General features: G+C 37.0%; 3 protein-coding genes across 12 annotated transcripts; 2 read left to right on the top strand and 1 right to left on the bottom strand.

Moving 5' to 3' along the window:
• Positions 1-453: 453 nt before the first annotated feature.
• LOC7469592 (protein SEMI-ROLLED LEAF 2) lies at positions 454-10193 on the top strand. 4 transcript variants are annotated; one of them, XM_024605494.2, is made up of 21 exons: positions 473-619; positions 717-816; positions 1097-1266; positions 1816-1890; positions 2446-2561; positions 3044-3158; positions 3261-3389; positions 4008-4055; positions 4171-4346; positions 4438-4634; positions 4753-5045; positions 5288-5437; positions 5523-5873; positions 5985-6131; positions 6489-6564; positions 7090-7217; positions 7342-7542; positions 8111-8251; positions 8333-8461; positions 8910-9110; positions 9634-10193. In XM_024605494.2, exons 3-21 carry the CDS (start codon positions 1132-1134, stop codon positions 9790-9792), a joined length of 2967 nt encoding a protein of 988 aa, XP_024461262.1. In that variant the 5' UTR covers positions 473-619; positions 717-816; positions 1097-1131; the 3' UTR covers positions 9793-10193. The 4 variants fall into 4 exon arrangements, with proteins under 4 accessions (XP_052310677.1, XP_024461264.1, XP_024461262.1 ...); XM_024605495.2 differs by having other exon boundaries at positions 481-619; positions 759-816; XM_052454717.1 differs by lacking the exon at positions 717-816 and having other exon boundaries at positions 454-619; positions 7093-7217.
• A 1256-nt stretch (positions 10194-11449) lies between these two features.
• On the top strand, positions 11450-18830 carry LOC7491763 (ATPase family AAA domain-containing protein At1g05910). 2 transcript variants are annotated; one of them, XM_024605734.2, is made up of 11 exons: positions 11450-11618; positions 12240-12520; positions 12731-12832; positions 12983-14848; positions 14936-15124; positions 15368-15507; positions 16023-16268; positions 17160-17346; positions 17473-17538; positions 17651-17897; positions 18027-18275. In XM_024605734.2, exons 2-11 carry the CDS (start codon positions 12302-12304, stop codon positions 18032-18034), a joined length of 3270 nt encoding a protein of 1089 aa, XP_024461502.1. In that variant the 5' UTR covers positions 11450-11618; positions 12240-12301; the 3' UTR covers positions 18035-18275. The 2 variants fall into 2 exon arrangements, with proteins under 2 accessions (XP_024461502.1, XP_002309811.1); XM_002309775.4 differs by lacking the exon at positions 18027-18275 and adding an exon at positions 18310-18830 and having other exon boundaries at positions 11451-11618.
• A 169-nt stretch (positions 18831-18999) lies between these two features.
• On the bottom strand, positions 19000-27780 carry LOC18100848 (uncharacterized). 6 transcript variants are annotated; one of them, XM_024605739.2, is made up of 11 exons: positions 27637-27780; positions 26482-26650; positions 24528-25041; positions 24039-24189; positions 23148-23258; positions 21711-22194; positions 21325-21567; positions 20873-20942; positions 20036-20205; positions 19475-19541; positions 19000-19376 (listed from the first exon to the last, which is right to left on the bottom strand). In XM_024605739.2, exons 2-11 carry the CDS (start codon positions 26632-26634, stop codon positions 19228-19230), a joined length of 2112 nt encoding a protein of 703 aa, XP_024461507.2. In that variant the 5' UTR covers positions 26635-26650; positions 27637-27780; the 3' UTR covers positions 19000-19227. The 6 variants fall into 6 exon arrangements, with proteins under 6 accessions (XP_024461507.2, XP_024461506.2, XP_024461505.2 ...); XM_024605738.2 differs by having other exon boundaries at positions 26482-26659; positions 27637-27761; XM_024605737.2 differs by having other exon boundaries at positions 27514-27642.

Below are 27780 nucleotides of genomic sequence, written 5' to 3'. Positions count from 1 at the left end.
CACCTCATTAAACCGAGATCCGTGTCCTGAGATCGACACAACTCTATAAAAAAATAATTTAATATTAAAAAATAATTTATTTTTTTAAAAAAACATTGATTCAATTCAATATCAAATAATAAAATTAAAAAAAATACTTGAGTTAATTGAGTTAATCTCCCCCAATGATCCGTATTATAAAAGTAAAATAATTCAAAAAGATAATTTAATATTAAAAAATAATAATTAAAAAAAACATTATTTTAATTAATGAGAGTTAAACTATATTTTTAATGTTAATAATTTTTATTTCAACCCTTGGAATCAATTTTATAACTATATATATATAAAAAGGAAATTCCAATAAGAATTAACAGATTTTACAAATATAACCTCAAAATTAATCCATTCATATACTTAAATAAAGAGTGATTTTTTTTAATAAATACCAGCCTGTCACATTAGCATACAATCCATTTCTAAAATAATAACTATTATTTATTATTGCTGTCCAAAATAATAATTGCAAAAGAAAAAAGACAGAGAAGAAGAGAGAGAGATAGAAAGAAAGGCCCCGGGGAAGAAATATCAAACCTCCCTCTTCCCCATCATTGGCTTTTTTCTTTGTTTGTTTTCTAAGGTAACAATTTATTTTTCAAAATTGTTTTTTATTCAATTTTTATTGTTAACATTTGTTTACTGATAATTAATTAATCTACTTTTTTTCTGGCTATTAGTAATTTTTGCATTTCATTCTGGCTTCTTACGGGCTATTTCAGATCGTGATGAAACTAGCTTTGGTTATGTGAAGAACTGTGATTTTTTATATTTCGATTGGTGGGTTGTTTTTTCTATTTAATTTATGTAGCTTATAGACTTAGAATTTTGATTATTTTCCCTGGGTTTTTGGCATTTTATTGATTTCTATTTCCTTTACGGGCCAAAATCCCATCTGGGTTTTTAAAATTTTGTTGATTGTGTCACAAGAATGTGAATTTGATTTGTTTTGGCTATGTGGGTCAGTGAGTTTTTGGCAGATTGTTGACAGTGAATTTGATTTGAATTACTGTGAACTGAATTTTGGTTTTTTTTTTTTTCCTGGTGTTTGATTTTGTAGAAGAGGAGGGGGTTTGAATTTCATTTGGTGATAAAATGGGGGTTATGTCAAGACGGGTTGTGCCCGCCTGTGGTAGCCTGTGTTTCTTCTGTCCTTCACTGAGGGCAAGGTCAAGACAGCCCGTTAAGCGATACAAGAAGTTGCTTGCTGATATCTTGCCGCGTAATCAGGTGATTTGTTATGTGTTTCATGGTAGCTTGCTTTGTCTTTGCAAGTATTTTTATGGGTTTTCTATGATTTGGAAGGATACTGAATTGAGTTGGCACTCTCTTCTTGTGCTTTGAACGTGGTAGTACTGTTAATCTAGTGTGGATTAAATGGACCATTTGTGGTTGAAATGCAGTTTATGTGATGATGTATATGTGGTTTTATTTGTACTTTGATTCATCATGCACATCTTATCAAAGTGAACTCCATTTGTATTGCTACATTTATAGCCATGGCCATCATTGGTATCATTGTCAAGAATCATGAATGTATTATTAGTGAACTTGGTCCAAATGCCAGTGATTTTTTAATTAAGGAATTTCACCATCTTGCCAGTAGAAGAATCTATAGCTTTGGCAGTTCCTTCTTAAAGCCTTTCAAAGGCTTATGACTAATCTCACCCTCTCCATCCATCCAACAGGGAAAAGACAACATTATTTTGATAAAAACAGTGGTGTGGAACTTTGTTTTTGTTCTTTTCCTTCTGTGCTAATGCAACCGGCATTTTGCAGGAGGCTGAACCAAATGATAGGAAAATCGGGAAGCTTTGCGAGTATGCTTCAAAGAACCCATTACGAATTCCCAAGGTCTGTGTACTGATTCCCCTTTAGGAATTTCCAAGGTCTGTTTATTGATTCATTGAGAGTCCATTACCTGGCAGATTCATGCATTTAAATATTTCGTCAAGATTTAACATTTCATCGGTTCAGTTATTTTCTTTAACAAGTTTAAAGGATAAGGAAAATACTAGTTTATATTTACATGTGATTGTCCTTTTTACCCTTTCTTGTTAGCATGCTCTTCATTTAATATTTATTTTAAGTGCTAATAGTTAGTTATTTTTCCCTGTTGTAATTATTTGGTCTTGATGTGAACACAAGCTTTTTATCTTGTCTCACAGTTGATTCTGGTCATAATTGAATTTTTTAATGAACTGCAATATCCTATCTAAATATTGTAGAATTTATAGGAAAAAAAAAACAAAAAACTGGCCAGTGTTCTGCAAGGATGATGTGTTCATGGGGTTCAATTTTCACATAAAAAGTTATCTTCAACAAGCTTTGTAGTTTCCATCTACCCGCCAAATTATATAACTTGGTTTTCATTGGCTATTAGTTTTACATTTACTCTCTGCTCCTCAGATTACTGATACCCTGGAGCAAAGATTTTACAAGGAGTTGCGGCATGAGAACTTTGGATCTGTAAAGGTTGTGGTGTGCATTTATAGGAAATTGCTATCGTCATGTAAGGAGCAGATGTAAGTCTATTCATTTTAGACTTGAAATGACTTGGACACTATTTGCCAAAACCACTCAATTAGAAAGTTGTTGAATATAACCTTGAAATCTTACCTTTTTAATGTGTACTTGTTAAGTTTTGAATTGCTTCCACAAATTAATGCCACATTTAGGATTTTTTCCCCTTAAGCTGCTAATAATTTTTATGAATAAAGAATTGTAAGCATTTGACTAGAATTTGTAAAAAGAAAAAGAAACTGTACTGATAATTGAGAGTAAAATGAAAAGATAATGTATATGTGATTAAAGCTACATGGTTAGAGAAGTAAATTGGGACGTTATTGATGCCAATTGATTAGTATATACAGTCAGAATAACATCTACAAAGTAATATAGACAGTCACAAATTATTCTTTGGAATGATATTAAGATCCTGTTGTTTTTTTCTAACAGTAGCTGTTTTTGTTTGATGACATTTGCTGGTGCTATTCAATACATGCAGGCCTCTATTTGCCAGTAGTTTGTTGAGCATTGTTCGGACTCTTTTGGAGCAAACTGGGAAGGATGATTTACGGCTTCTGGCTTGCGATGTTCTTGTTGATTTTATAAGTTGCCAGGTTTGTAACGGATAAAGCTAGAGTTGTGAGAGTAATGTTGACATAAAGCTATATAAAATGGCGCATATGCATATGATACTAACTTATTCAATAAAAATATAGATGGATGGCACATATATGTTCAACTTAGAAGGCCTCATTCCTAAGCTCTGTCAATTAGCACAAGAAGCTGGAAATAACGAAAGAACTCTACGTTTGCGTTCAGCAGGGCTGCAAGTGCTGGGCTCCATGGTACAGTTTCTTTTGCCGGTTCAAATGTCTCTTGTTAAGGAATTGCCACCCAAGGGTGTTTTTGTGATTTTTTTATGTTTCAGCAATCATATGAATTGCTGCTGTTTCTGATGATTGGCTTTTCCTCTAAAGATGAGGCACATGTAGTTTAGATAAATGTATGACTCAGTTGCATTGCTAGGTTTTTAGAAATTGTACTTGATACTTTCTCTTTTCTAGTTTCCCCCCACCTAGATTTTCTTTGCTGATCCTATTTGATAGTAGAACTTTAAAGGGATCAGATTTGGATCTATCTAGAATACTGATTTGACTTGTTGATAACCCAAGAACCTGGGGACAATTAAATTAATTTCCGAGTTCTGTTTTTTTCCAGGGGAAGGAAAATTAATTTACCTAACTCTTTTTTCCAGTAACTTTCTCTATGCATTTTTATGTTCTTATATCTAACATTTCACTTCTCATAATTTTTTCATCTTTACATGGCCTTTTATCGTTCTCTTGTTATTGTATGTAGCCCAAGATTCTCATATTTTCTATTCGTGTGCACACTTGATTGTCACTCCTTTGATGCATTGATTGTCACTCCATTGATGCATTCTTAATTTTATTTTGTTCTAGGTGTGTTTCATGGGTGAGCAAGCTCACATCTCGATGGATTTTGACAGTGTGAGTAGACCTTCTTATGTACCCTTATTATCAAAGCCTTTGACATTAGCAAACACATGTGACAATTGTTGGCTTTTGGTATTAACTGGAACACTTTTTTTTTGGTCTGAAATAGATTATATCAGTCACTTTGGAGAACTACATTGATTTCCAAATGAATCCAGATACAATGGAAGATCAATGGGTTCAAGGTGTGCTTAAAACAGAAGATAATGGCTCATCTTTCCCAGACATAAGCAAGAAGGTTTCCTTATCAGACCTTACAACCAAGCCTGAATTGGACCTTGCAATGTAAGCCTATTTTATTGGTTTGATGCTATGTGTTTAGAGGCAATAACTTTTGTTCAAGTAACATTGTTTGCTTCCGTTTCATCTAAAACAGGGATACTTCCAAGAGTCCATCTTACTGGTCTAGGGTATGTTTATGTAACATGGCTAGACTTGCGAAGGAAGCTACAACAATACGACGTGTTCTTGAACCTCTATTCCAGAACTTTGATGCTAACAATCACTGGTCCCTAGAAAAAGGAGTTGCCTATCCTGTTTTGACATTTTTGCAGTCGCTTCTGGTTGAATCAGGTTATGTTTGGAACTTGATGCACTGTGTTTTTAGGCCGTGTGTGTGGTCTCAGATACTCTACTGTAATTCAAATAACCTTTTTGTATACATAACTGATATTGCTTATATTAACTTCAGGAGAAAACTCGCATTTGCTATTATCCATCCTGGTCAAGCACTTGGATCATAAGAGTGTCGCCAAACAACCACTTTTACTGGTAGACATTGTTAATGTCACAGCACGACTTGGACAAAGTGCAAAGCAGCAAGCCACAGTTGCTATCATTGGTGCAATATCTGACTTGATGAAACATTTACGAAAGTGCCTGCAAAATTCTTCTGAATCATCCAGCCCTAAGGATGGCAGCGATGAAATGAATGCTGATCTTCAGGTTGCCTTGGAAAACTGTATTGCACAGCTCTCAAATAAGGTTTGCAGTTGTTCCTTTAGTTTTCACTTCATTTAATTTATGGAATGAACTAGCAGTGCCACAGAAACTGTGGCTTCTGAAACATTAAAACCATGGTTTATCTTAATATGCATGTAAATTTGTATTTGCAAAGAAGTTTGGGAGTGAATCATAATGTATAAATTGTTGTTGTTGTTGTTGTTTTTTTTTTAAAAAAATTTCCTCCATGTAGTTTATGTACAAAAGCTGTTTTTAATCAACAGGTGGGGGATGTGGGACCCATACTTGATACGATAGCTGTGTTCTTAGAGAATATTTCAGCCACTACTGTTGTAGCTAGAACAACTATCTCGGCTGTTCACCAAACTGCACGGATTATCTCTTCCATCCCTAACATATCATATCACAAAAAGGTAAATAAATGTACATTTACTTTTTTTGCGTTCTAATCTCTAAAACCATTCAAGTAATGAGGTTATGCTTTGTAATCTGTTTCAGGCTTTTCCTGATGCTTTATTCCATCAATTGCTTGTAGCAATGGCCCACCCAGACCATGAGACTAGAGTTGGAGCACATAGTGTCTTCTCTATCTTGCTTATGCCATCCTTGCTTTCTCCTTGGTCAGACCAGAATAAGAAAACCTCTGAAGCTGTTTCTGGGTTTTTTGGTCCATCAGCATCACAAAAGAGGAGTAAAAGTTTCTCCTTTCAGGATGAAAGCAACGATAATGTTGATTCAATGGATGGAAAATCATGGGAAGAAGGCAATCCAATATCAGATAACAGTGGAAAACATGATTCTCATGATCGTTCAAACAGCTTCAAGCATGCTGTCTTAGATGGAAAAACAGTATGGAGCTCCAAAATTCTGAACTTGAGCTTATTTAGTTTTCAACTTGAATTTTTTTTTTCACATCCAAGATGGAAAAATGGTCTCATGCAGTTGAATGCTTGCTTGCAGCTAACTTCCCTTCGATTGAGTAGCCATCAAGTCAGTCTTCTGCTTTCATCAATATGGGTTCAGGCAACATCTGCAGAGAATATGCCCGCAAATTTTGAGGCCATGGGCCATACTTATAACATTGCTTTGCTTTTCACACGATCTAAGGTTAGTCATGCTTACAATGTGCTAGCATATGGTGCATTTACTTCAATCTCCTTTCAAGCTCTCTAATTTCTTAGCTTAGTATATCTGGGGTCCTTCTGAATTTTTTAAACTTAGAATGGTGCTTCAAGCCAGCAAGTTTTTTTCTCAGTTCACCGTTGATTCTTTTCTCCTTGCAATGATACTAACATTGAATCTGGAGAAGAAAATTACTGAGAGGGGTTTCTGCATGGCCAGAAAAGAAGTTCAATGTTCTGCCATTTCTTTCAAATTTTCCAGTTTTAGATAACTGAAGAATCTAATGCTTTCAAATTGATGGCCATACTTGGCCTGTGTGTTGATGAACTTTGGTTATTACAGACCTCAAGTCACGTGGCTCTAGTTCGGTGTTTTCAGCTGGCATTCTCACTTAGGAGCATCTCTCTGGATCAAGAAGGTAAGTTGAATCTATTAGTGAATGATAATATTTTGGTCATAGGATTAACAGCATTTATTTGGAGGTGAATGGTTGTTTCCCATGTGGCACTGTATATGTCTGAATGTAGCAAGATGTTGCCATTCGTGAGATCAGAATTTCACTAACACTTCCCAGTCTCACTGTTATACACACATTGACGGACCTTTTATCTGCGTTCCCAAACTTGCTTTTCCTGGTCATCTATTTCTCACAATATTGCCTTGATTTTCTTTTAATCATGCAATAAAAATGAAACATTAATGTAAAACTATGGTTTTGCTTAAGATTTTTGCTGAATCACACAGGTGTATGTTATATAGTGAATGGTGATAATGTGAGAGACAGACTACCCAGATTTTATCTTTAATTCCTTCTTTTCTCTTACTAAAAGATCCCTGATTTATGATTTCTGAATTGCTTGTGAAGTTTATTTTCTGAAATTGATAGACTGGTTATGTTGGTGAAATTTACTTCTGATATGTATCTCTTGCATCCAATTTTAAGCAGGTCTGCAGCCATCTCGCAGAAGGTCCCTCTTCACCTTGGCATCGTTCATGCTTATTTTTGCAGCAAGGGCAGGAAATCTCCCAGAGCTAATTCCTTTTGTTAAAGTCTCTCTAACGGAAAAAACAGTTAGTTTCCTTTTCCATTACCATTTAGAAGATAATGTTTTGTTTATGTTTTCCTATGGCTAAGACATGTTTCCCTTGGAGCTTCCTTTAACACATTTGCATCCATTTATCATTATTTTGGCAGGCTGACCCTTATCTTGAATTAGTTGAAGATATCAAGCTGCAAGCTATTTATGTAGAATCTGATGAAGGGAAAATAGCATATGGTTCAGAGGATGATGGTGTTGCTGCTTTAAAATCTCTCTCATGCGTAGAAGTAGATGATAGTCATTTGAAGGAAACCCTGATATCCCGATTCATGACAAAATTTGTCAAATTATCAGAGGTGATGTTCTGATTTATATTTATGCATTTTCTTAACAATATCACTACTGAATTTGTCTTTTCTAGATCTGATATAAGACTTTTCAAATGGCCAAAGGTCCAAGCTCTGAATCTCTACGAGCAACAGTTGCATGGTGAATAGCACTAGCCACATTTATGTCATTAAAAAATAGAGTGAATATTGTGCCAAATGAACACACTTGCATAGAAATACGAAGAAAAAGAACGGAATGTATTTTTAAAAAATATAGGAAGAGGATCTGTATCAATTTAATCCAAGTCAATACCATTTTGCAATTAGACAAGTATTAAGAAACACAGACCACATAAATTTTTCTCATCTACTATAATAAGTTGCTCATGCTTTAGAATAATTATGCTTTTCTGGAGTTTTTGGAAAATCTTGAATATTATTCCCAGGACCCCAGGTAGTAGGTAGATGTTTCACTGTTAATTGTGTTGTTTCCTTTGAGAAGGTTCCAACGAGGACAGTGTATTCTGTCTCAAAAGGGTTGTACAACATTTGAGGCGTACTTTATTTCAAAATTGTCATTTTCTTTGTTTTCCAGGACGAGTTATCAGGCATAAAACAGCAACTTCTACAGGATTTTTCACCTGATGATGTATATCCTTTAGGAGGTCCCCTGTTTATGGATACACCTAGGCCATGTTCCCCTCTTGCCCGAATGGAGTTTCAGGCATTTGAAGAGGTAACATCATTAAGATAATGTTTTCTGTCTTACATTTAGCAATTGTGTGCCAGTTCACTTATTTTATTGGGTTTGTCTCAGATTATGCCTGCAGCTGCCTTGACGGATGATGAAACCTTCACGGAACTTAATGGAAGCCAGTCAGGTCGCAAAACATCAATATCTGTCCATACACTTGACATTCTAAGTGTCAATGAACTTCTGGAATCAGTAAGAGGAGCACGTCTTGTTTCATCTATTTTTTCACTGATTAGATGGAAATGCCATTACTTGGCTGCATTTCTTTCCTATTTTAGGTTGTTTAGACCTGTGATCCCTGGTAAGGAACAAGGGTTGAATTGTTGTGGAATGTATTGAAAATTATAAGTTTGGGAAACTTAAAAAAAGACAAGAAAAAAAGTACTGGATAGGATTTATTTATTTATATTTTTTTGGGGGGGTGGGGTTGCTCAAGAAATAGTCTCTTTCCCAGACATCTGGTACAGTTGTTGTATGAGAGAAAAGTACGGTAATTGTAACAGGAATGTCTTGTTTTATCCATTTCTAGCCGAGGATAAAATCAGCCTTTTATGATACTTTATGATTTATTTTTTCTTGATGACTACCTGTCTTAGCTTCACACTTCCTTGCAAATTAAATCTGTCAGTGCTCTATCCAGGTCCTGGAAACTGCTCGACAAGTTGCAAGCTCCCAGGTGTCCTCTACACCTGTACCTTATGACCAAATGAAGAGTCAGTGTGAAGCTCTCGTTACTGGTAAACAGCAGAAAATGTCTATACTACATAGTTTTAAGCATCAACCGGAAGCCAAGGTTTTCCCCAGCACAGATGAAAAGAAGGACACCTCAGTACATGATGTGGTGAGTTTGTTTACTTTTGCAGACACAGGCCACGCTTATTGAATATATTGCCTTTTCAAATATATTACTTTTTGTCCTGTCTTGTCCCTTTGCACGAATACATAACTCGAGCATCATTCCTTGGGTTTGTTGGTAGTGACATTATAACTGAAACTGTTATCAATAACACCACCAGGAACAAAAACATTAGTGATGTCAAAATTAGATGTTTTGATCATCACCATCACTGCTGTCATTATCATACCTGAAGTTTGAGCTTCAGGAGTTTCCTGAAAGTTTGTGTTTGGATCTCTTTTGTCTTTCATTTTGGTTTTGGATCTCCCTGTTCCAAGGCCTTGGATGGTTTTTGGATGTTCCTGCACCACTGTATGATATACATGTGATGCAAACGCCTTCTTCATGTGTTTCTTTTGGAGGTGAAGGTTCCCAGAACCTTTAGCCTTTATAACTCGGCAGATAGGCTATCTCATTAAAACATAATTCATGTACTGATAAAGTTACTTGCAAATTATTTGTTGTTCAGAAAGTGGAGTTGCTGCAATGTGATCTAACATTAGCTACGAGGGATCAAATTAGAGCACCTGATCAACTCGCCCTCTGCTCACTCGAGTACGGACAAAATTCTTTCAGATTACCACCTTCAAGCCCTTATGACAAATTTTTGAAGGCGGCTGGATGTTGAAGAGTGTTCTATACTTGCATATGACTACAATGTTTGTCTAATTTATCTTTTCATCAGGCAGTTATCCTTTTCCTCTTCCGCAATTCTTTATCATGGAAGCTTGCCATTTTTAGCTTTACATGTAAATGTTACCCGGTCTGATTACTAATGTGGAGAAGAGAGAAGGTAGTATGGGGAAAATGGGTGGTTTTCATCTACTCCTACATTGTTTTCAATATCCATAGCAAGATTTGTTAATATCTTGACAGGAGCAAGTGTTCATACTAAATTTGTTGATTGTTATGTGCATATACTACATATATTTGTATAATAGACATCTACCTTGCTAAGTTTCTCTTGACATTTACTGATTTGTACTATTTTATCCTTTTGTGTGCAAACATTACTTCATTCCTGGAAAATCTTTTCTTTTTTCTGGTAGATTTATGATATTCCTGCCTTAATGTGATGAACTTTTGATTAACCTTAAAGTGCCAAGAAGGCAAGGATCATCTGCATTGGTTGAGAAGCTTGATTACGTACGAGCAATGAAAATTGCTTTGACTTGGCTAACCTCCTCCTATGAACACTTCTTGTGGACGTGGACATTGACTGAAAAATGGCAGGATTCAGAAGAAGATTAGACGGAATATGGAGTCACAAGCTGAGGGAATGGCACCTCAAAGGGGTCTCATAATCTTCACACCAGATGCTAGAAGAGATGAGATTAGTGCCTTGCCCTACACGGTTTAAATAAACTCATGAAAATATTGGACGAAAGCATCTTTAATGTAATGAACATTCTCTTGTGCAAACTGACATGGAAGAAGCTGATTCATTGGGTATCTGCTAGCATCCATTTATATTTGAGAGAGAGAAAAAAAAAACTCTTGCACTATTTATATTTATTTTTGAGAGCCATTGAATATGTTATTCGGTTGATCCATGGGTAAAAAATAAAATAAAAATAATTCTCTTTTGCTTTTCAGCTGGTTTAGTTTTAATAATAGAAATGGTGGTTTTTTTTAATTACAAACCCAACTCGAGCGTGTTTGAGAGTGCGGTTGTGGTTGTTTTTTAAAGTGTTTTTCACTCGAAAATATATTAAAATAATATTTTTTATATTTTTTAAAAATTATTTTTGACATCAGCGTATTAAAATGATCTAAATACACTAAAAAATATTAATTTGAAGTAAAAAAAATTATTTTTTTTATAATTTTTTCAAAAACACTTTTAAAACACAAAAATAAATTGGGAATTGGGTTTAATCCGTAAAATCACAAAACATTTATTTTGGAAAATGATATAATTTATTCTAATAAATTTATATTTATTAACTCATAACTCTGGCAAATTATTTTTTTGTCGTAGCTATAAGGCTCGATTAATTCAAATACAGATCACGGATTGGAAATTAACTTGGATTAACCAAACTTTTTGATTGTTTTAATAAAAGGATTTTTTTACTGACTTTGCCCATATCAAACTCCGGATTGATCCGTTGGATCGGAACTGGTTCTTGTAACCACGTGGCAGCCTCCTACTGGACTCATCCCGTTAATAACAAGATCCTTCAAACAAAACCTTAAAAAACGTGGCACTCGATGAGCGGACCTAAAAACAAGCAGGGCCCACACACACACACGTATACATAGAACTTAGAGCTCGTGTTCGTGTATTACAAACTCGCTCTCTCCGTTTTTAAACTCACTCACTGAGTCATCATAACACAAAACTCGCGCTCCCACCCTCTCTCTCAAAACTCACAAAAACACCATGTCCCTGAGGTTTTAGCTTTCTCTCTCCATCGTTCTTTCTCTCTCTAGACAGATCTCTTTGATCAGGTAAGTCTCAACCGTCTGTTTATTTTCGCTCTCCTTTTCCTTTCATGCATTTGTTTTTTGTGGAATTTTTAGTTACTGAAATAAATAAAAATTTGTACATTCTTTTTTTTTTTTCGTGTGCAAATTACTGAAAATGATCGGATTAGTGTTAATTGGTGTTTATTATAACTTTTTTTGATGATTCTTGACCGTTAGAGTGATTTAGGGCATTTTAAATGAAGATAAACTAGCGAAGACTTTCAGTTTTTAGCTTCTATGGTATATTTTGAGAGTAATTTATCAATTTCAGGGCGTTTATGAAAGAGATGTTGCGGTTGCTAGGTTTTTAGTAATTTATGTTTAGGAGAGCTGCTTAGAGTGTTTTAGTTACTGATTTTTCACGCATAGAGTGTATTTTCCGCTTGGTGGTGGCGTGAGGACGAAAGTGAGAGAATGAGAACAGTGTGTGGGAATGTATGCACATATAGGTTGTTGGATTGATTATCAGAATTTGGAACTAAAAATGATAGTGTTCTATGTGTGAGAGTGTAATAGTTGGGATTTTATTTTGTATATGCTTATTTATTGTAGGGATTGGAGGCTGAAACTTGAGTTTTTTGTTGTTGTTTGTATTTTTTTTAGGTTCGTATTTTTAATTTATGGGAGAGTGAAGTCGACAGAGTTAGATTCTTGTTTCTTTGCATATGTATTCAAAACGTTCTGGTCAAGGAGATGGCCCAGGTCCAAGGCCTGTACGGACTAGCGATAGGCTTAGGAGAAGGCCGAAAGTGTTTAGCCGGACGTACTTGTATTATACTCCAGGCATTATTCGGCCCAGGAAAGGCAAAACCAAGACGAGGACTGCAGCTTCTCGGATTGCCAAGATGTTGGGTAACCGGGCAGTGCGGGCTGCAAATGCTAATGTAAGTGCTCATATTTCCTGTAACTTCATTTCTCTTTTTATTTATTCTGTCTTTGGGACTTTTTCATGGACATTGAACATGCAAGTATGGTGAGTTTATAGAATGTTTCTCCTTTCTGTTAATGCTAATTAGATTAGTCCATGATTTCCTATGCTTATTCCTATTAAGGATTCTAAAATCTGATTTATGCTGTTTGTGATTTTGTCACAGTCAGTTCCAACCAATCTTCGACGCTCGACAAGAAAGAGGAGGCTTTCTGCTCATCTTGAAGATTACACAGATAGTTCTGGATCAGAGGATGAAGACTTGATGGTTAGAATCTATACTCTTGCAAGCCCTAAGTTTGTGTATTCATGTTACAACAATTTTTCTCAACTTGTATGGGTTTAAGCTTGGGATGGTAAAAATGATTTGTTCTCCACTTTTCACTTCATGTAAAGCTTTGGGTAACATTATTTTCAGAGACCTGCATTTCGACCATTGAGGAACCGGATTCATAATAGTGCGAGTCAAGATGAGTTATCATCTTCCAAGCGTAAAAAAAATGTGGAGACAAAATCAACGCCTCGACGCGAAGGACTGCGACCCCGTCGTTCTAGAACAATCATAAAAAAGCCACTGACTCTAGAGTCTGGAGATGAGCAAGATACTTCTGAGGAGAAGGCTGTCCAAGATGAGACTGAAAATGGGAACGATATTGATGATAATGATGCAGATGATGGTCAGAATGATGACGAGGCTGAGGATGAGGGAGATGGGGAGGGTGCAGGTGAGGGTGAGGGTGAGGGTGAGGATGAAGGAGAAGAGGACGACGACGACGACGATGACGATGAAGGTGAAGAGGAGGAAGAAGAGCAGGATGGAAGGAGGAGATATGATCTCCGAAACCGTGCGGAAGTCCGTAGGCTTTCTATGGAGGAAGGTAAGCAAAGACCACGATCTCCTCGAAGGGTATTGCATCAAGGAATGGGGACGAAGGTCAATAGGGATGTAAGGAAAGGGGGATCAAGGGTTCACAAGCGTCATCGTCTATCAAGAGCAGAGGATTCTGATGATTCCCTTCTTGTGGATGAGTTGGACCAAGGTCCTGCTATTCCTTGGGCTCGAGGTGGGAGCAGATCCGGACCACCTTGGCTCCTTGGAGGACTAGAGATGCATGGGACAACAACTTGGGGATTGAATGTTGCTGCATCTGGTTGGGGCCATCAAGGTGATGCTTTAGCGAGCTTGACATCTGGTGTGCAAACTGCTGGCCCTAGCTCAAAAGGAGGGGCAGATATTCAACCTTTACAGGTCGACGAGACTGTAAGTTTTGATGACATAGGCGGGCTTTCAGGATATATCGATGCTCTGAAGGAGATGGTTTTCTTTCCCTTGTTATATCCAGATTTCTTTGCCAGCTATCATATTACCCCGCCAAGAGGGGTTTTGTTATGTGGTCCTCCTGGTACTGGGAAAACATTAATTGCCAGGGCATTAGCATGTGCTGCTTCAAAAGCTGGCCAGAAGGTTAGTTTTTACATGCGCAAGGGTGCTGATGTGCTCAGCAAATGGGTCGGTGAGGCTGAAAGGCAATTGAAACTTCTTTTTGAGGAGGCACAAAGGAACCAGCCTTCCATTATCTTCTTTGATGAAATAGATGGACTTGCTCCTGTTAGATCTAGCAAACAAGAGCAGATTCACAATTCTATTGTGTCTACTTTGCTCGCCTTGATGGATGGCCTGGATTCTCGCGGACAAGTTGTTTTGATTGGAGCAACCAACAGAGTTGATGCCATCGATGGAGCCTTGCGTCGCCCTGGTCGGTTTGATCGAGAATTTAACTTCCCTTTGCCTGGTTGTGAGGCCCGTGCTGAAATATTAGACATTCACACCCGCAAGTGGAAGCATCCTCCTTCAAAGGAGCTGAAGTCAGAACTTGCAGCTAATTGTGTTGGCTATTGTGGTGCAGATTTAAAGGCACTATGCACTGAAGCTGCCATCCGTGCTTTCCGTGAAAAATACCCTCAAGTTTACACAAGTGATGATAAGTTTGTGATAGATGTTGATTCTGTAAAGGTTGAGAAGTATCATTTTGTCGAAGCCATGTCCACAATTACCCCTGCAGCTCATAGAGGTGCTGTTGTGCACTCCAGGCCATTGTCTTTAGTAGTTGCACCGTGTCTGCAAAGTCATCTCCAGAAAGCCATGAATTGCCTATCCGATATATTTTCACCCCTTGCAGTGTCATCAGAGTTTATTAAGCTTTCTATGCTTTCCTATGGATCTGCAATTCCTCTTGTGTATAGGCCACGGCTTTTGCTTTGTGGTTGTGAAGGTTCTGGTCTGGTAATTATCTTTTAACCTCTTGATCTTTGGAATATTGATCATTATGGAAACGCCAAACTAAGAGTACTTACTGATTTAGTTTAACAGGATCATCTTGGGCCTGCCGTGTTACATGAACTGGAGAAATTTCCTGTTCATTCTCTAGGACTTCCGTCTCTGCTTTCGGATCCCAGTGCAAAGACCCCAGAGGAAGCTTTGGTGCACATATTTGGTGAAGCACGGAGAGCCACACCATCCATCCTTTACATATCTCACTTTGATCTTTGGTGGGATAATGTAAGCACATGCCTCCCTCTACAAACCTTAGGAAAATGCAATAAGCATTTTTTGTGGTAGTATACGCACTAAAGTTTTTCTACAAACCCGAGGGATTCATATTCTTGTATCTAATCTGAAACAATTGACCATGCTTGCATAAAATTTTATGATTTTTTAGTGATATTTTTTTGTTAAGTGCCTTAAAGTCAATGATCCCCTCGCGTCATCCTTTATCTGAGCTTTACACGCTTGATGTTGCAGGCACATGAACAGCTCAGGGCTGTTCTTCTGACTTTATTAGAAGAATTGCCGTCTGACTTACCGATTCTATTACTTGGAAGCTCTTCATCTCCACCCGCCGAGATTGATGGCGCATCATCGGTATTTCCTGATCATTCAGTGTACGTTCTACTTATTTGAAAGCAACTGTTGCAATTCCAGTACTGCTGTAATAATCATGATGATTAATTTTAATTGCTGGTAATGTTACTTTAAATTTATAGTCCTTCTATATTACTTTAAACATCATTTTAATATATCCTACTTTTTATGTCTATTCTTGTCAGGCTAACATAAGATTCTGTTGATTTTTTTTTTCTTCAATCAAGTTTGCCAGCGTAAAAGGACTATTTATCCTTGTTATACTTATTTTAGTACATACTGGAATTATTGTAAACCATCATAGCTGATAAGGTGGTCATCTTTAGGCATCAAAAGGCTTTCAGTGCAAGCTTGTATACCCTTGAAATTGTTTTGTTCCGCCTTTAAATAGATGCATGGCATGTACTTGGTACTTGCAAGGACGTCGTTTCCTTGTTGCTGTTATAACTGGGTAACCTTACTTAATGCGCCATTTTTATATAATGATGACCACAGTATTTTCTTGCTCAAGCCAGTATTTTATTTATGTTGTCAGCTATCAAGTGGGCAAACCATCAACCGGAGACAGATCTTTGTTCTTTGACCGTTTAATTGAAGCTGCCTTATCAGTTGTCCTGGAGGACGTGGCCAAGAAATCCCAAGGATCTTCCCCTCTTCCTGAACTTCCTAAGGCACAAAAAGTGGCAAGTGGCCCAAAGGCATCAGAGTTGAAAGCCAAGATAGAAGCTGAGCAGCATGCTCTACGCCGAATGCGTATGTGCCTCAGAGATATTTGCAACAGGTAAGCTGGCCATAGTTCTAGTCTTGTCCTTAGAAGATTGGTATTTCTTACATCACAGTTGTGGTTTTGCACAAATCACATGTAACCTCAAAACAATGTGATTTACTGCCTTAATGCAATAAGAAATCTGAGGTTAGGATTACAGTTGTAGTTTATTTCACGTTGAAATGGTCTCAAGTTTAATAATTTAAACAAAATGCAGATATCATAGAGCATATTATATCAAAGCAATGCAACATGGAACTTACACCTTCCTTCAACAAGAAATTTTAGATTTGAGTTGCAGTTTCACTATGCATGAATATTGAAATGGTCTCAATGTAATTCAGCATGTTGATTCTAAAGAAAATGCAGATATCATGGAGCAAGATTCAATTCGTCTAGTTAATTTAAGCCAAATGTAGATTTCCCAAAAAAATGGGCCATTCCCATAGGCCATAGCCATAATCCTTTTAGCCAGTGATCCAGATTTTTTTTCTCAATCTCTAATCTTTTGAAAAAATTACCTCTAAATTTGACTGGAGAATCAAAAGTCAAAATAAATGAAGAAGATAGGAGAATCAAGTATGTGGTGACAAACCAAAAGGAGTTGGAAGTAGCTATATGAGAGATTTAGCGAACAATTAAGATCCTGAGGTGAGTGAGAGCAATGAAAAGTGGTATGAGTGAGGAATGAGGTCAAGAAAGGGCAGGTAGACTGTATGTCTGTGTGTGTTTGGGGGGGGGGGGGGGGGGGGGGGCGCTAGATTGCTTTAATCCCTATGATGAACCCACTCAACTGGTTACAGTGCACCCTACTTAAATACTTAAATACAAACCAGTTATCTTTGTCCAGTATTTGTACTTCCCTGCATTGTTCACACTCTTAACCTTCTGGCTACTTTGCTGCAGGGTACTTTATGACAAACGATTTAGTGCCTTCCATTATCCTGTCACCGATGAGGATGCTCCAAACTACCGCTCTATAATACAGAACCCTATGGACATGGCTACTATGCTGCAGCGTGTTGACTCTGGTCAATATATCACCTGCTCAGCATTCCTGCAAGACATTGATCTCATCGTGACCAATGCAAAGGTGTGTTTGGTTTCTAGCTGCATTAGAAATAAACACGTCTATTTCTTTGTCCAGTGCATTTTTCATACTTAACTTCGGTGTATGATTTTGTAACCAAAAAAACTTTGGTTTATGTTTTTAATGTAGGTTTACAATGGAGATGATTATAATGGTGCTAGGATTGTCAGTAGAAGTTATGAGCTTCGGGATGCAGTAAGTTCACGTACTAATTGATTTTCAATTTCTTCCCCTCTCCTTTGTCTCTCCTTTGTTACTGTTCACCTAAAGCATCATGGATGAAGCTTTTCTCGTAATATTTTTACAGGTGCATGGAATGTTGTCACAGATGGACCCTGCACTCGTCACATACTGTGACAAGATTGCTGCCCAAGGGGGTCCAGTGCAAGTACCAGATGATTTAGGGGGATCTATTTTTCCATCAACCCCAGTTGTGCAGCTGGGAACAACTAGAACAAGTGCCCGGTTACGTAATGTCCAGCCTGATGTTAATCTGGATCAAAGCTACGAGGCCTTGAAAAGGCAGAAGAAAAATGCTGATGCTACTCATGCTGGTACGTACATTGGTAATTTTATTTTTTCTTTCTGCTGGTGCCTTTTGTTTTTCCCAATGATGTGAATGATATCTTGAAATAGTGTTAAATTGCAAGGCACTTATTTTACATCATGAACTACTGGTGCAGTATACTGATATTATAGATCAATAGCAAGTTTACCAACTCAGCCATTGACTTCCTGTATACCTCCACGAGGAGCTATTTCAGTTATGTTAATGGATGTGCTCGAAGCCAGAAAGCCAAATTTTGCTATTGCCCATAATCCAAATCAACATCCTCTTCAGCTGATGCCCTTTTTTGAAGTTTTCAACTCTTAATTTTCCTGGATTTGTTAAATCTAAATTTTAATCTTTCTTTGATATCCGTCCAGATATGGCTTTCTGACCATGTATACTTTCTTGAAAATCAGCTTCAACAGCAGAAGATAAATCACGACATCAGGATTCTGTACAGGCAAAGCTGCCAGAGGAACATGATGCGGACGATATGAATCCTGACAGACCTGAGTCCTCTTCGGCTGATGACATTCAACATGAAACTTCAGGAGGAGAAGCTTCTGGTCATATCGAAGGGAGCGGGTCCCAAGATGCTACAATGTCCGATGCCGAAGCATCAAGCCACGGAGAGTACATCAAGCGGCTTCTCGTCGAGCGCACTGAAAATTATGACATCCCACAGCTTGAAAGGCTCTACACTCGTATTATGAAAGGCATCTTCGAAACCAAGGACAAAGGCTACGAAGATGGCCCCAGATACTCAATTTTGAGGTTTTTGGTGAAATTTGCAGAGGACGCTGCAAATTTCTGAACTCCATACCTTTTTCCCTTAAACAGAGGATAAAAAAAAAAAGAACCAAAAAGAAAAAAATATCTTGCAGGTAGCTGTTGTAAAGTCGGGATTTTCTTTTCAAAAATTATTGAGTGAAAGCAATCTCTCCTCTCCCCCTCTCCCACTCTCTTTACTTTTTTACCGTTGCAAGACGACGGGCATATTTTTCCATTAGTTGTAAAAAAGCTTTTGCAGAGACTTGAGCCGGAATTGTGATGGCCAGTGGCACCCCCAGCAGCGGAACTTGAAACAAATTGAATGCAACTTATCATGTGGATCAAGACAACCCTCAAAATATGATGCTTTAGTTTCATTAACTACGGTTACGCCAGTTCAGTTCTGGGAGTTTCCCAAGTGGCCCCAGAAGTTTAGGCTACGAGGAGCACAAAATTAGCAAAAGCTATCGGCCATCTAATTACCCAGGGACAGAAGTAGCTCAGGAGAGCTTTCTCAAAGCCTAAATGCATTTGCTTGCCTGCTAGATGGTAAAATTATTGAGCTACCAAGAGATGTTTGGCATGGCTTGCAGTTTGGCCAACATCTGTTTTGCAGCTGATTTCCTCGCTTCACGCGGGCAAGGACTCAGGTCACCCACGCTCGAACACTCAAAACCTTTTCCTTTCACAGTCACATCAGCTTGGAATCCACCTTAAAATGGAAAACAAACCTGTATTAGCCATAGTTCAGCACATTGATGAAGAACTGGAAAATATATTGCTCCCCATTTGCATTGAATTTGATCTTACCATCTAGTAACGACACATGATAAGTTGGTAAAATCCATTTGTTCTCGTAACATACATCATCCAAGTCCTGTCAAATGAATAATAAGGTAATTACTATGTAAAAACGAGGAAAAAAAAAACACTAGCCGGCACTACTGTACAAGTACCTTTTTATGTGAAATCTACTTAACATGCTATTATACCATCACTCTGGTGATGCATGTTAGTGTTTTTATACTTTGGGCACCAAATTCCCAGGACACTGTCGTAAACTATACAGGATGCACAGTATGATAACGTAAAGATGATGCATGGCCACCACATCAGGATTGCAAGGCACAGGAGTAAAATACTAGTCACAATTGTGCTCCAATAAATTGGCCATTATCTTGTGTCCTAGCTACATTAGTTTTCATTACTGCAAGGCATTTTTACGTTTTTAAGATAAATTGAGGCTCATCCTACAAAATCATGCCAAAGTAGACCCACTAAGCTTTTTGCATATTCTGGTACGGTTTATGCTAAGCATGGATTTTCATATTGAGTAATGAGACAAATTAAAGTTCTCTTGTACAAACTTGCCTGGCATGAATTTTTCATGTTGGGCATAGTGTCTGGCGATCCCTTCCTCTTGACAGATGGAGACGAGCATTGGTCCTCGTAAGTCCTTTCCCGAGAAACACTTCTCAGGGATACGAGATTACAACCTTCTATAAGGGATTCTATCTTCAGGGACAAATTATCTTCACCACCTATAATGGACCAGAATTAAAAGAATTAAAAAATAAATTGTAATAAGAATAATAACAACAAATTTAGACAAGCTCTTGGACCCTGATTGAAACTGGACGGTTGAAATTCTCATTAATGAAAGTACACTTCTATACTATTAGAAACAAGGGGGGAAATTCCTATTGTGAGCGTGATCCATCAGCAATCACATAAAACATGTTGGAAACAAAAGCCAAGAAGTAAACCCGTAGACAAGGCATCTAGAAATGCTTATCATCACAAAAGCACAAATTAGTTTGATGATAATGTAAAGACCTGACAGTGAATTCATGCAAACCGTGCAATTAGAGCAAGGTTGATGATAATGTAGGAAATAAACATCCGTGCAATTAAGTATTTTTCAAGTATGTTTCTTTTTCTTTAAGTTCACTTTCATTCTACTTTCCTTAAAACTCAATCACGCTTGCTAACAACTTTTTCTAGAAATGAGTACGACTCCTCATTTAGAGCAAACAATTCTACAAGACCAGAATTGGAAACGATCATAGAGATGATAGAGTTTGTAGTTAGATTCTTACTCACATCTCATCTTAAATACATGAATTTATAATCGAAGGAAAACTATGATACTAGTTTAAGAAAAGAAAAGAAACCCAGATCAACTAAAAGACACGAAGAAAAAAATACCCTTTAAAATTGTCTCAATGTCTTTATCACACTGAGCAATCTGATCTTCAATGTCTCGTTGCTGAAGAGACTGCAGACATAAAAGAAGATCTGTCATGGAAGTTTCCAATGGGGTAAAGTTGGAAGATGCTTCAAAATTAGGAACTGACCTTTCAAGCTAGCATGCATGACATGTGGAGGCAAGAATAATAATACATTGACTACATTATTTATATACATAGAAGGGTATGTGTTGACTGGTCCTGGTCTAGAATGGGCAGATGTCATGGATCATGGTCACATTGCCAATAAGTAGGTTCCAGATAACTGCCTCAGCAAACACATCAGACTGTGACCTTAAAGGCAGTCAAATAAAGTTACTAACCACTAATTTGATGATTGTGAATGTGATTATTCTTCTGGCATGATTGATGTAGAAAAGGATATAGAATCTTAAAGGAAAAAAGTTGTACCAATCTATCCCTTTTGCTTAAAACAACTGTCAATGCAGCATCTGAAAGTTCCTTTGAAGCTAAGATGGTGCGTAATTTGTCAAGATTTTTGGAGTTGGATTGACAAGTCACCACAGCATTATCAGTTACAGGCATCCTATCTTGATCAGAAACAATATTGTTGCAGTTTTTGTTTCCATCGGCAACAACTGCACCCATGCATCCAGTAATTTTCTGACTTTCTGTCTGGTCAACCATGTCAACCTGCATACCCAGAGGTAGATTTGGATTATATACAAATAAATAAACAATAGAAGACAAGCTTTACAAGATTAACATTAAAAATATTCGTCTCGTGATCCAACTAAAAGGCATGTGCATATAGTCGCAAGTATTACAAATCTAACCTTAACCTTATCACCACTTGCAGAGCCCTTTGAACACTTCTCCACAGTTTCCATCTCCTTACTTGCCAGGCCCTCTGAACACTTGTCTGCAGTAATTGTCTTCTTCTGGCAATTTTGAGGTTGGTCTTTGCCAGAAAAATTTCTTCTTTTGTATTTATTTTGGGTATTAGCCACATAAGATTCATCCACATCCATCTTCTGAGGCCTATCACAATCACCAGACAAATCAACCACACAACATCTGTCATTGACATTCTGCTTTGATGAATTCATCTCACTGCCAAGACATCCATTATTGTCATTGTGCTTCAAAGATTGGGTAATGGTCTCGCTGCCGAGAAGCTCTGCGGCACTATCATTTACATGATTATGAAATCTTTCTGAGACTTCTGCTTCACAAGGTCCTTCAGTCCTATCAGAACTGCTTACATTTATGGTTTCCAATCCCACTCTTGGAACTTGCACACCATCAGAAAGCCCTTCTCTGTTTAGAAGACAAATTCATCTCCAAATGATAAGTGAAGATAGTTGTAAAAATCAAAATGGTAAGAGGAAAAGCCTATAAAGTTAATCCCCCCAACTGACATTATTTGAGCAGCCACCAAGTTCTGCAGCAATCTAAATGACAATGTTCAGAGATTTTAAGATAAAAATGAAAGCAACAAAAACACATGGGTTATAGCTGAAGGACTTCTTTATGATTTTGAGTTCTAGATGATTTGAGATTATTAACTAATAGTTCACATTCAGCCACGTGCATTCCAAGTTAAGGCACTCTTGTGCCAGGATATTAGCTTTAAAATGGGTATTTCCATGAAAGACATACCAGAGGTGAAACCTCACCGTCAAAAAGATAAATGGATAAATAACTGAAGGTGAAACCTAATCAGCCAAGAAAACTAGCTCGTCATGGGTGCCCGGACTAGGTTTGAAATCAATACTCATATGAGGGGGGAAATGGAAATCCATAGGCACTGAGAAGGAAAGCATGCAATATAGTAAAAGACTACAGCCAGTCATGGTTCCCCAAAAACGATGTCTTGGAAGAGAATTTGAAGATAGTCATACTGGTCAACATTTTTGCATGAAAGTGAATTCAAACACACCTTGTGCTTTAAATGCAAGTCTTTTATCATTGCACCAAATAATGGTCCTTGAAAATATACAAACTAGTGACTATAGTAAAGTCATATATCCAGGACACTTGCAGTAAGGTAACAGAATAACAATAAGATTAGATTTAGTTCAGCCAATTAATTTTTTCATCCAAAGACATGGAAACCACAATACCACATAGTAAAAAATTAAGAAAACAAATTGAAATATCCAAAACATATCCTATTAACTAAATCTATGGATGGGATGTCCAGGTGCATGCAAAGTTATTTCCACATAGCAGAGCTCACAGACAATAGTGCATTCCAGAATTTTCCACACCTCAAAAACCATTCTGACAAAACCTCAGCATAAGGAAGCAAAAGAAAGTATTCAACAACTGAGGTATGCGTCCACCAACTTGAACTCTTTATGGCCAGAGGGCCCTGCAAGCTACACGGCAAATAAAAGATGCTGCATTAGAGATTTCAGAGATTTTTTTTTCTTCTACAATTATCTAGCACATTTCTAATCAAACAAAGTCCTATTCTAGCATGCCTGATTTGACATAATCTGAACAGTTGGTGGGTTCTATTTTGTGGTGGAAGCATCATGCATCCAAAGATATCACCATATAATATTCTCACCTTTTTAATCGAAAAGAAAAAAGTGATTATAGTTATCCATCAACACTCTGTACCAGCCCCCTTACATTTGAAGATAAATTAGTACAAACCAATAAAATAATGATCCCAACAGTGAGCCAATGTTAAAGTGTTAAAATCCACCATCATAACAGAATACATACTACAACACTTTATCATATTAAATGATTATCTTAAGATAGACTATGGCACTTCATCATGTTAAATGGTTTATCTTAAGATATACTTTGGTTGATGTTTATACATCTCACCAATCAAGAAAAAAAAACAAAAAAAAGAGGGAAGTGCACTATGATAATGGCCGAAAGGTAATCTAATTCTCAGTGGTTTCAACCAAACACGTTTTTGTGCTAACTGTAATTACATCATGTGAGGGCATTAATGTGTGTTTTAGGAATCCATTATTGCCTATATGATAATCAATTAAACCATTTCAGTGGATCCAAAGAAAATTGAAGGGCCCATTCAACTGGTAGTTAACATGCAGCCTTTACACTAAACCAAAAAAAACAATTACCGAATGTATTGCTGGGTGGTTATAGGGTAAAATGAAAAGAAGGAGAAAGACCTATTGATAGTATTCTTAATTGGGATTTGAAGAGCAATGCTGTTGTCTGCTTTGGTGAGTTGCATTATATAAAAATAAGCAGCCGTCTTTTCTTTACTTGTAGAATACGTGACATGGCTTTCCAAAACCACAAGGTCGCTTTGATCAATACCTGTTCCCCATACAACACATCCCATTAAAAATTAATATTCATGATAAAAATAAAATAGTGTCTAGAAAAACTACTAATTTTCTCCACATGCAATAATCATATTCAATCGGGTACATTTAGGAATAAGTAACTAGTGCGCTCTAGCAGCTGCAGAAAAGGTCAGAGAATAAAGGATTAGGTGCTTAAATTACAAGCTAACAACAGCATATGTTCACTAAACTCATCATGCACAGAGCTTGATTAAAAATTTAACTTGGCTGAACGGAAATGCACAAATAACGAAAACTACTTAACTAATATCCATGCACAAAATCTTTTAACATACTAACATAATATACCTGTTGCTTCCTTGACAGCTGAAAATGCAAATTGCTGAAAGCGACCTTCATTGCTGCTCGATTTACCTTTCAAGGGTTTTTTAATAATTCGTTTCTTTTTGTTTACATGATCAGAATCCATGGTACCCTCCAAGCTGTTATTAGAGACATCCACATCTTTCTCAATCACTGACCAGACCCCCTCAGTGATGGAGCCAAACTGCAAAAAGCAATTCTCCTTCCTGGAGTCTACTAAAAAAACTGCAACCTTGGAAATTGGCCATCCATCAATGTTTAGATCGTCTTCTGATGCATCTAGGCTCATAGATATGCTACATGCCTCCATAATACTTTCCTCCATCAATGGAAATGGTTGAGACTCAGTGTCATTTGATCTTTGCAAGAGTCTTATATGTGCCATTAAAGCAGGTTTGATAACCACAGCTAGCTTGCAGAAGTTCTCAAGACATAAAAACTCAAGCTGTGGATATTGTTTCCTGTGGTAGTAGTTGTATAGTAAAACAACTGCATGAACCTAGAGGAAAAAACAAATTGGGAGTTAAAAAGATGTTGGCAAAGGGATGAGAGAGAGCAATGATGTCTGCATATACGTATTTAAACAAGAGTATATGGGTATGATTTCCAGCACAAATGAGCCAATATGAGATGGATAAGTGAATGTATTAGGATACAAATAATTCCAGAAGAAGGATTCTGGAAAAATGGAGAACAGCATGAAGGCATACATTAATAAATAAATGCATATTTATATGCTCCCCCCCCCCCCCCCCCCCTCGTTTCCTTCTCATCTCTTTCTTCTTATTCCTTGAACATTCTTTCCTCGTAACTTACAATAATTTCAATATCCCTCATAAATTCAACAGTCAAAGTACATGTGGTAACATTTTATATAGACTTTCCCTCCCTCGTTTCCCTTTTATGTTTTTCTTCTTATTTCTTGAACATTCTTTCCACGTAACTTACAATAATTTAGCAGTTCAAATATCCCTCGTAAATTCAACAGTCAAAGTATGTGTGGAAACATTTTATATAAACTTTCCCTATGATAATATCATTATATAGGCTAAGATATGAAGCATCCTAACAAATGAGAGAAAGTGCAAGGAAAAGGAGGATGGTTGTACTTTTCCTTAGTTCAAGATGATTGACACTACCCCAAATGTTGATCGTTATGGTACATCGTATAGCCACAAGAATTTACATTTCTGTTGATGCAGGGTTTGTAGGTTTCTTTATAGCATTATAGCACATGGAACAGGGTTGGTGTAAGTGAAACCAACCCTCAATGCTCCTCCATTCACCCAGGTTGCTTCAGATAAAGCCTTCATGGTGCTTTAAAAGGCCTGGTGAGCAAGAGACGTGTCTACTTTGATAGAATTAGCTTCTCATGGAGGATAAATATTTTTGTAAACTTATGTTTGTTTGCCCTTATTTTTCAGTCTTTCAGTACAGTATACAGAATTTTATTAGTTCAAGGAAGGACCATAGAAACAAGTATAGATCTTCAATAACTGTTTTGAGAAAAAGCCTAGAAATACTTTGGCTTAAATGAATCAAGAGATGCAGAAGGAACCACAAATCATAGGAAAACAAAATGATGAAGTTGCAATAACTATGTTTATTTAATAGATGTCAAGATTGTTACAGTCAATATGATACCAAGAAGGGAAATGCAAGCATCATTCATGAATGATGAAACCATGCCTTATGGAGGCATGAGTAGGGCCCACCACTCATGTGATTGGGTGCACTTCTTGTGCCTGTTGGATGGGTGAGGTCGCGTCATTCACAGGTGATGGTAGCATTTCTCATGCTAAAAATATTGCTCTTCAAGAAAAGATGTTTATTTGACAATTCATTTACTACAAAAAATATGTTCACCTGATAGTCACATGGTTCAGAGACAAGATTTGTGAACTATAAATGAAGAGTCACCAGAAAGAAGAAACGGCACCTGTTTAGCGATTGATTCCTGGGCAATTTGTGATACATCTCCCTTAGCAGAAGATTTTCCTTGTAGTTTTGGATCAACCAGGTATTCTAATAATGCAGCAATAAAATCCTCAGTTGGACATGCATCTGCTACATCCAAGGCTTTTGAAGCCATTGGAGCACAACTCGCCCTTCAAATCCTCACAAAAGGCACAAAGAAAACAATGTAACAAAAACTTCAGCCTCCAAAGATTCATCACAACATGGAAAAAGCCTACATATAATAGAGATGGAAGCTACAAAGCTATCCCAACATCAACATCTTTCTTGATCATTTAGCATCAACATGTTGTAAAGATACTAAATACCAGAAACTTCATAACATCATAGTATCAACCCCTTAAGTGCATGGCACTAAAAAGCTACCTGCTTTTAAAGACCAAACCATGAACCTTAATTTCATTCTCCTTAAAAGAATTACCAAATAAAACCATAACAAAAGCTCAGATTTTCGATCATGTGGTACAAGAACAGAAATAACACTCAATTCAGACAAATTCAACAACGATTAAACATTATTGTGCTCCTTTTCTTTTCCCATTCATCTTTCTGTGAAACAAGTACGAAATCAAACGTGCAATGCACCAACATGCATTAAAAGATCAAATTACTAAGACAGAAAAGTAATAAAATCAGAAGCCCAGATGGCGATTTTTAGTGATTTTCTAAATTCAACAACCTCTACCTTGAAAGCAAGCAACTTTCATTACAGAAATTAACAAAAATCAAAACTTTATCTTTACATACCATAAAGAATGCACCAACAAAGCACAAAAATACTAAAAAAAATACCCTGAAATTCAAGCACAAGAAAAGAACATTCACTTTCCATTAGCAAATTAAAATTTTCACATAAAAAACCACAAAATACCAAATTCTTAACCCAAATCCTTGAAAGATCAAACACTTCTCTTACCAAACCATATGAAATTCCCAAAAAAAAATACTAAAAAGCTAAAAATCCAGGGAAAAAATCACAAAATTAAAACCTCACCTAAAACCCGGAACAAGTAATGTACTAAAGACAAAATCAGAAAATTATGTTTTTTTTCTTTTTGGTGATTAAAACAAAACATGCAAGAGATTAATGAGTAGGAAATTAATGGTAGTTAATTACCAAAAATCACTCCTTAAGAGACAAAGGAATTAAGTACAAACTAGGAGTGCATGTGTGGGCTCTCTCTCTCACTGTGCCACGTGGGAAGGCGCCAAGCCCTCAAGTTGATACAATCATACAAATCTCATGTGGGCCGTAAAGCCC

This window comes from Populus trichocarpa, chromosome 7 (assembly GCF_000002775.5).
Source record: "Populus trichocarpa isolate Nisqually-1 chromosome 7, P.trichocarpa_v4.1, whole genome shotgun sequence".
NCBI classification, from domain to species: Eukaryota; Viridiplantae; Streptophyta; class Magnoliopsida; order Malpighiales; family Salicaceae; genus Populus; species Populus trichocarpa.
The sequence above is the reverse complement of the archived record's forward strand: the minus strand, read 5'-3'. Positions and strand labels throughout refer to the sequence as shown.

Excerpts from the sequence above, each read along its gene's own strand:
- LOC7469592 (XM_024605496.2), top strand. The coding sequence starts at position 1,132 with ATGGGGGTTATGTCAAGACGGGTTGTGCCCGCCTGTGGTAGCCTGTGT. Across the intron at positions 3,159-3,260 it reads TTGATTTTATAAGTTGCCAG|ATGGATGGCACATATATGTT; the intron begins GTTTGTAACGGA and ends ATAAAAATATAG. Across the intron at positions 7,218-7,341 it reads TCTCTCTAACGGAAAAAACA|GCTGACCCTTATCTTGAATT; the intron begins GTTAGTTTCCTT and ends TTATTTTGGCAG.
- LOC7491763 (XM_002309775.4), top strand. The coding sequence starts at position 12,302 with ATGTATTCAAAACGTTCTGGTCAAGGAGATGGCCCAGGTCCAAGGCCT. Across the intron at positions 12,833-12,982 it reads CAGAGGATGAAGACTTGATG|AGACCTGCATTTCGACCATT; the intron begins GTTAGAATCTAT and ends CATTATTTTCAG. Across the intron at positions 17,347-17,472 it reads TCATCGTGACCAATGCAAAG|GTTTACAATGGAGATGATTA; the intron begins GTGTGTTTGGTT and ends TTTTTAATGTAG.
- LOC18100848 (XM_024605739.2), bottom strand. The coding sequence starts at position 26,634 with ATGGCTTCAAAAGCCTTGGATGTAGCAGATGCATGTCCAACTGAGGAT. Across the intron at positions 20,943-21,324 it reads TAAGCAAAAGGGATAGATTG|TCTCTTCAGCAACGAGACAT; the intron begins GTACAACTTTTT and ends TTATGTCTGCAG. Across the intron at positions 19,542-20,035 it reads ACATGAAAAATTCATGCCAG|GACTTGGATGATGTATGTTA; the intron begins GCAAGTTTGTAC and ends TTCATTTGACAG.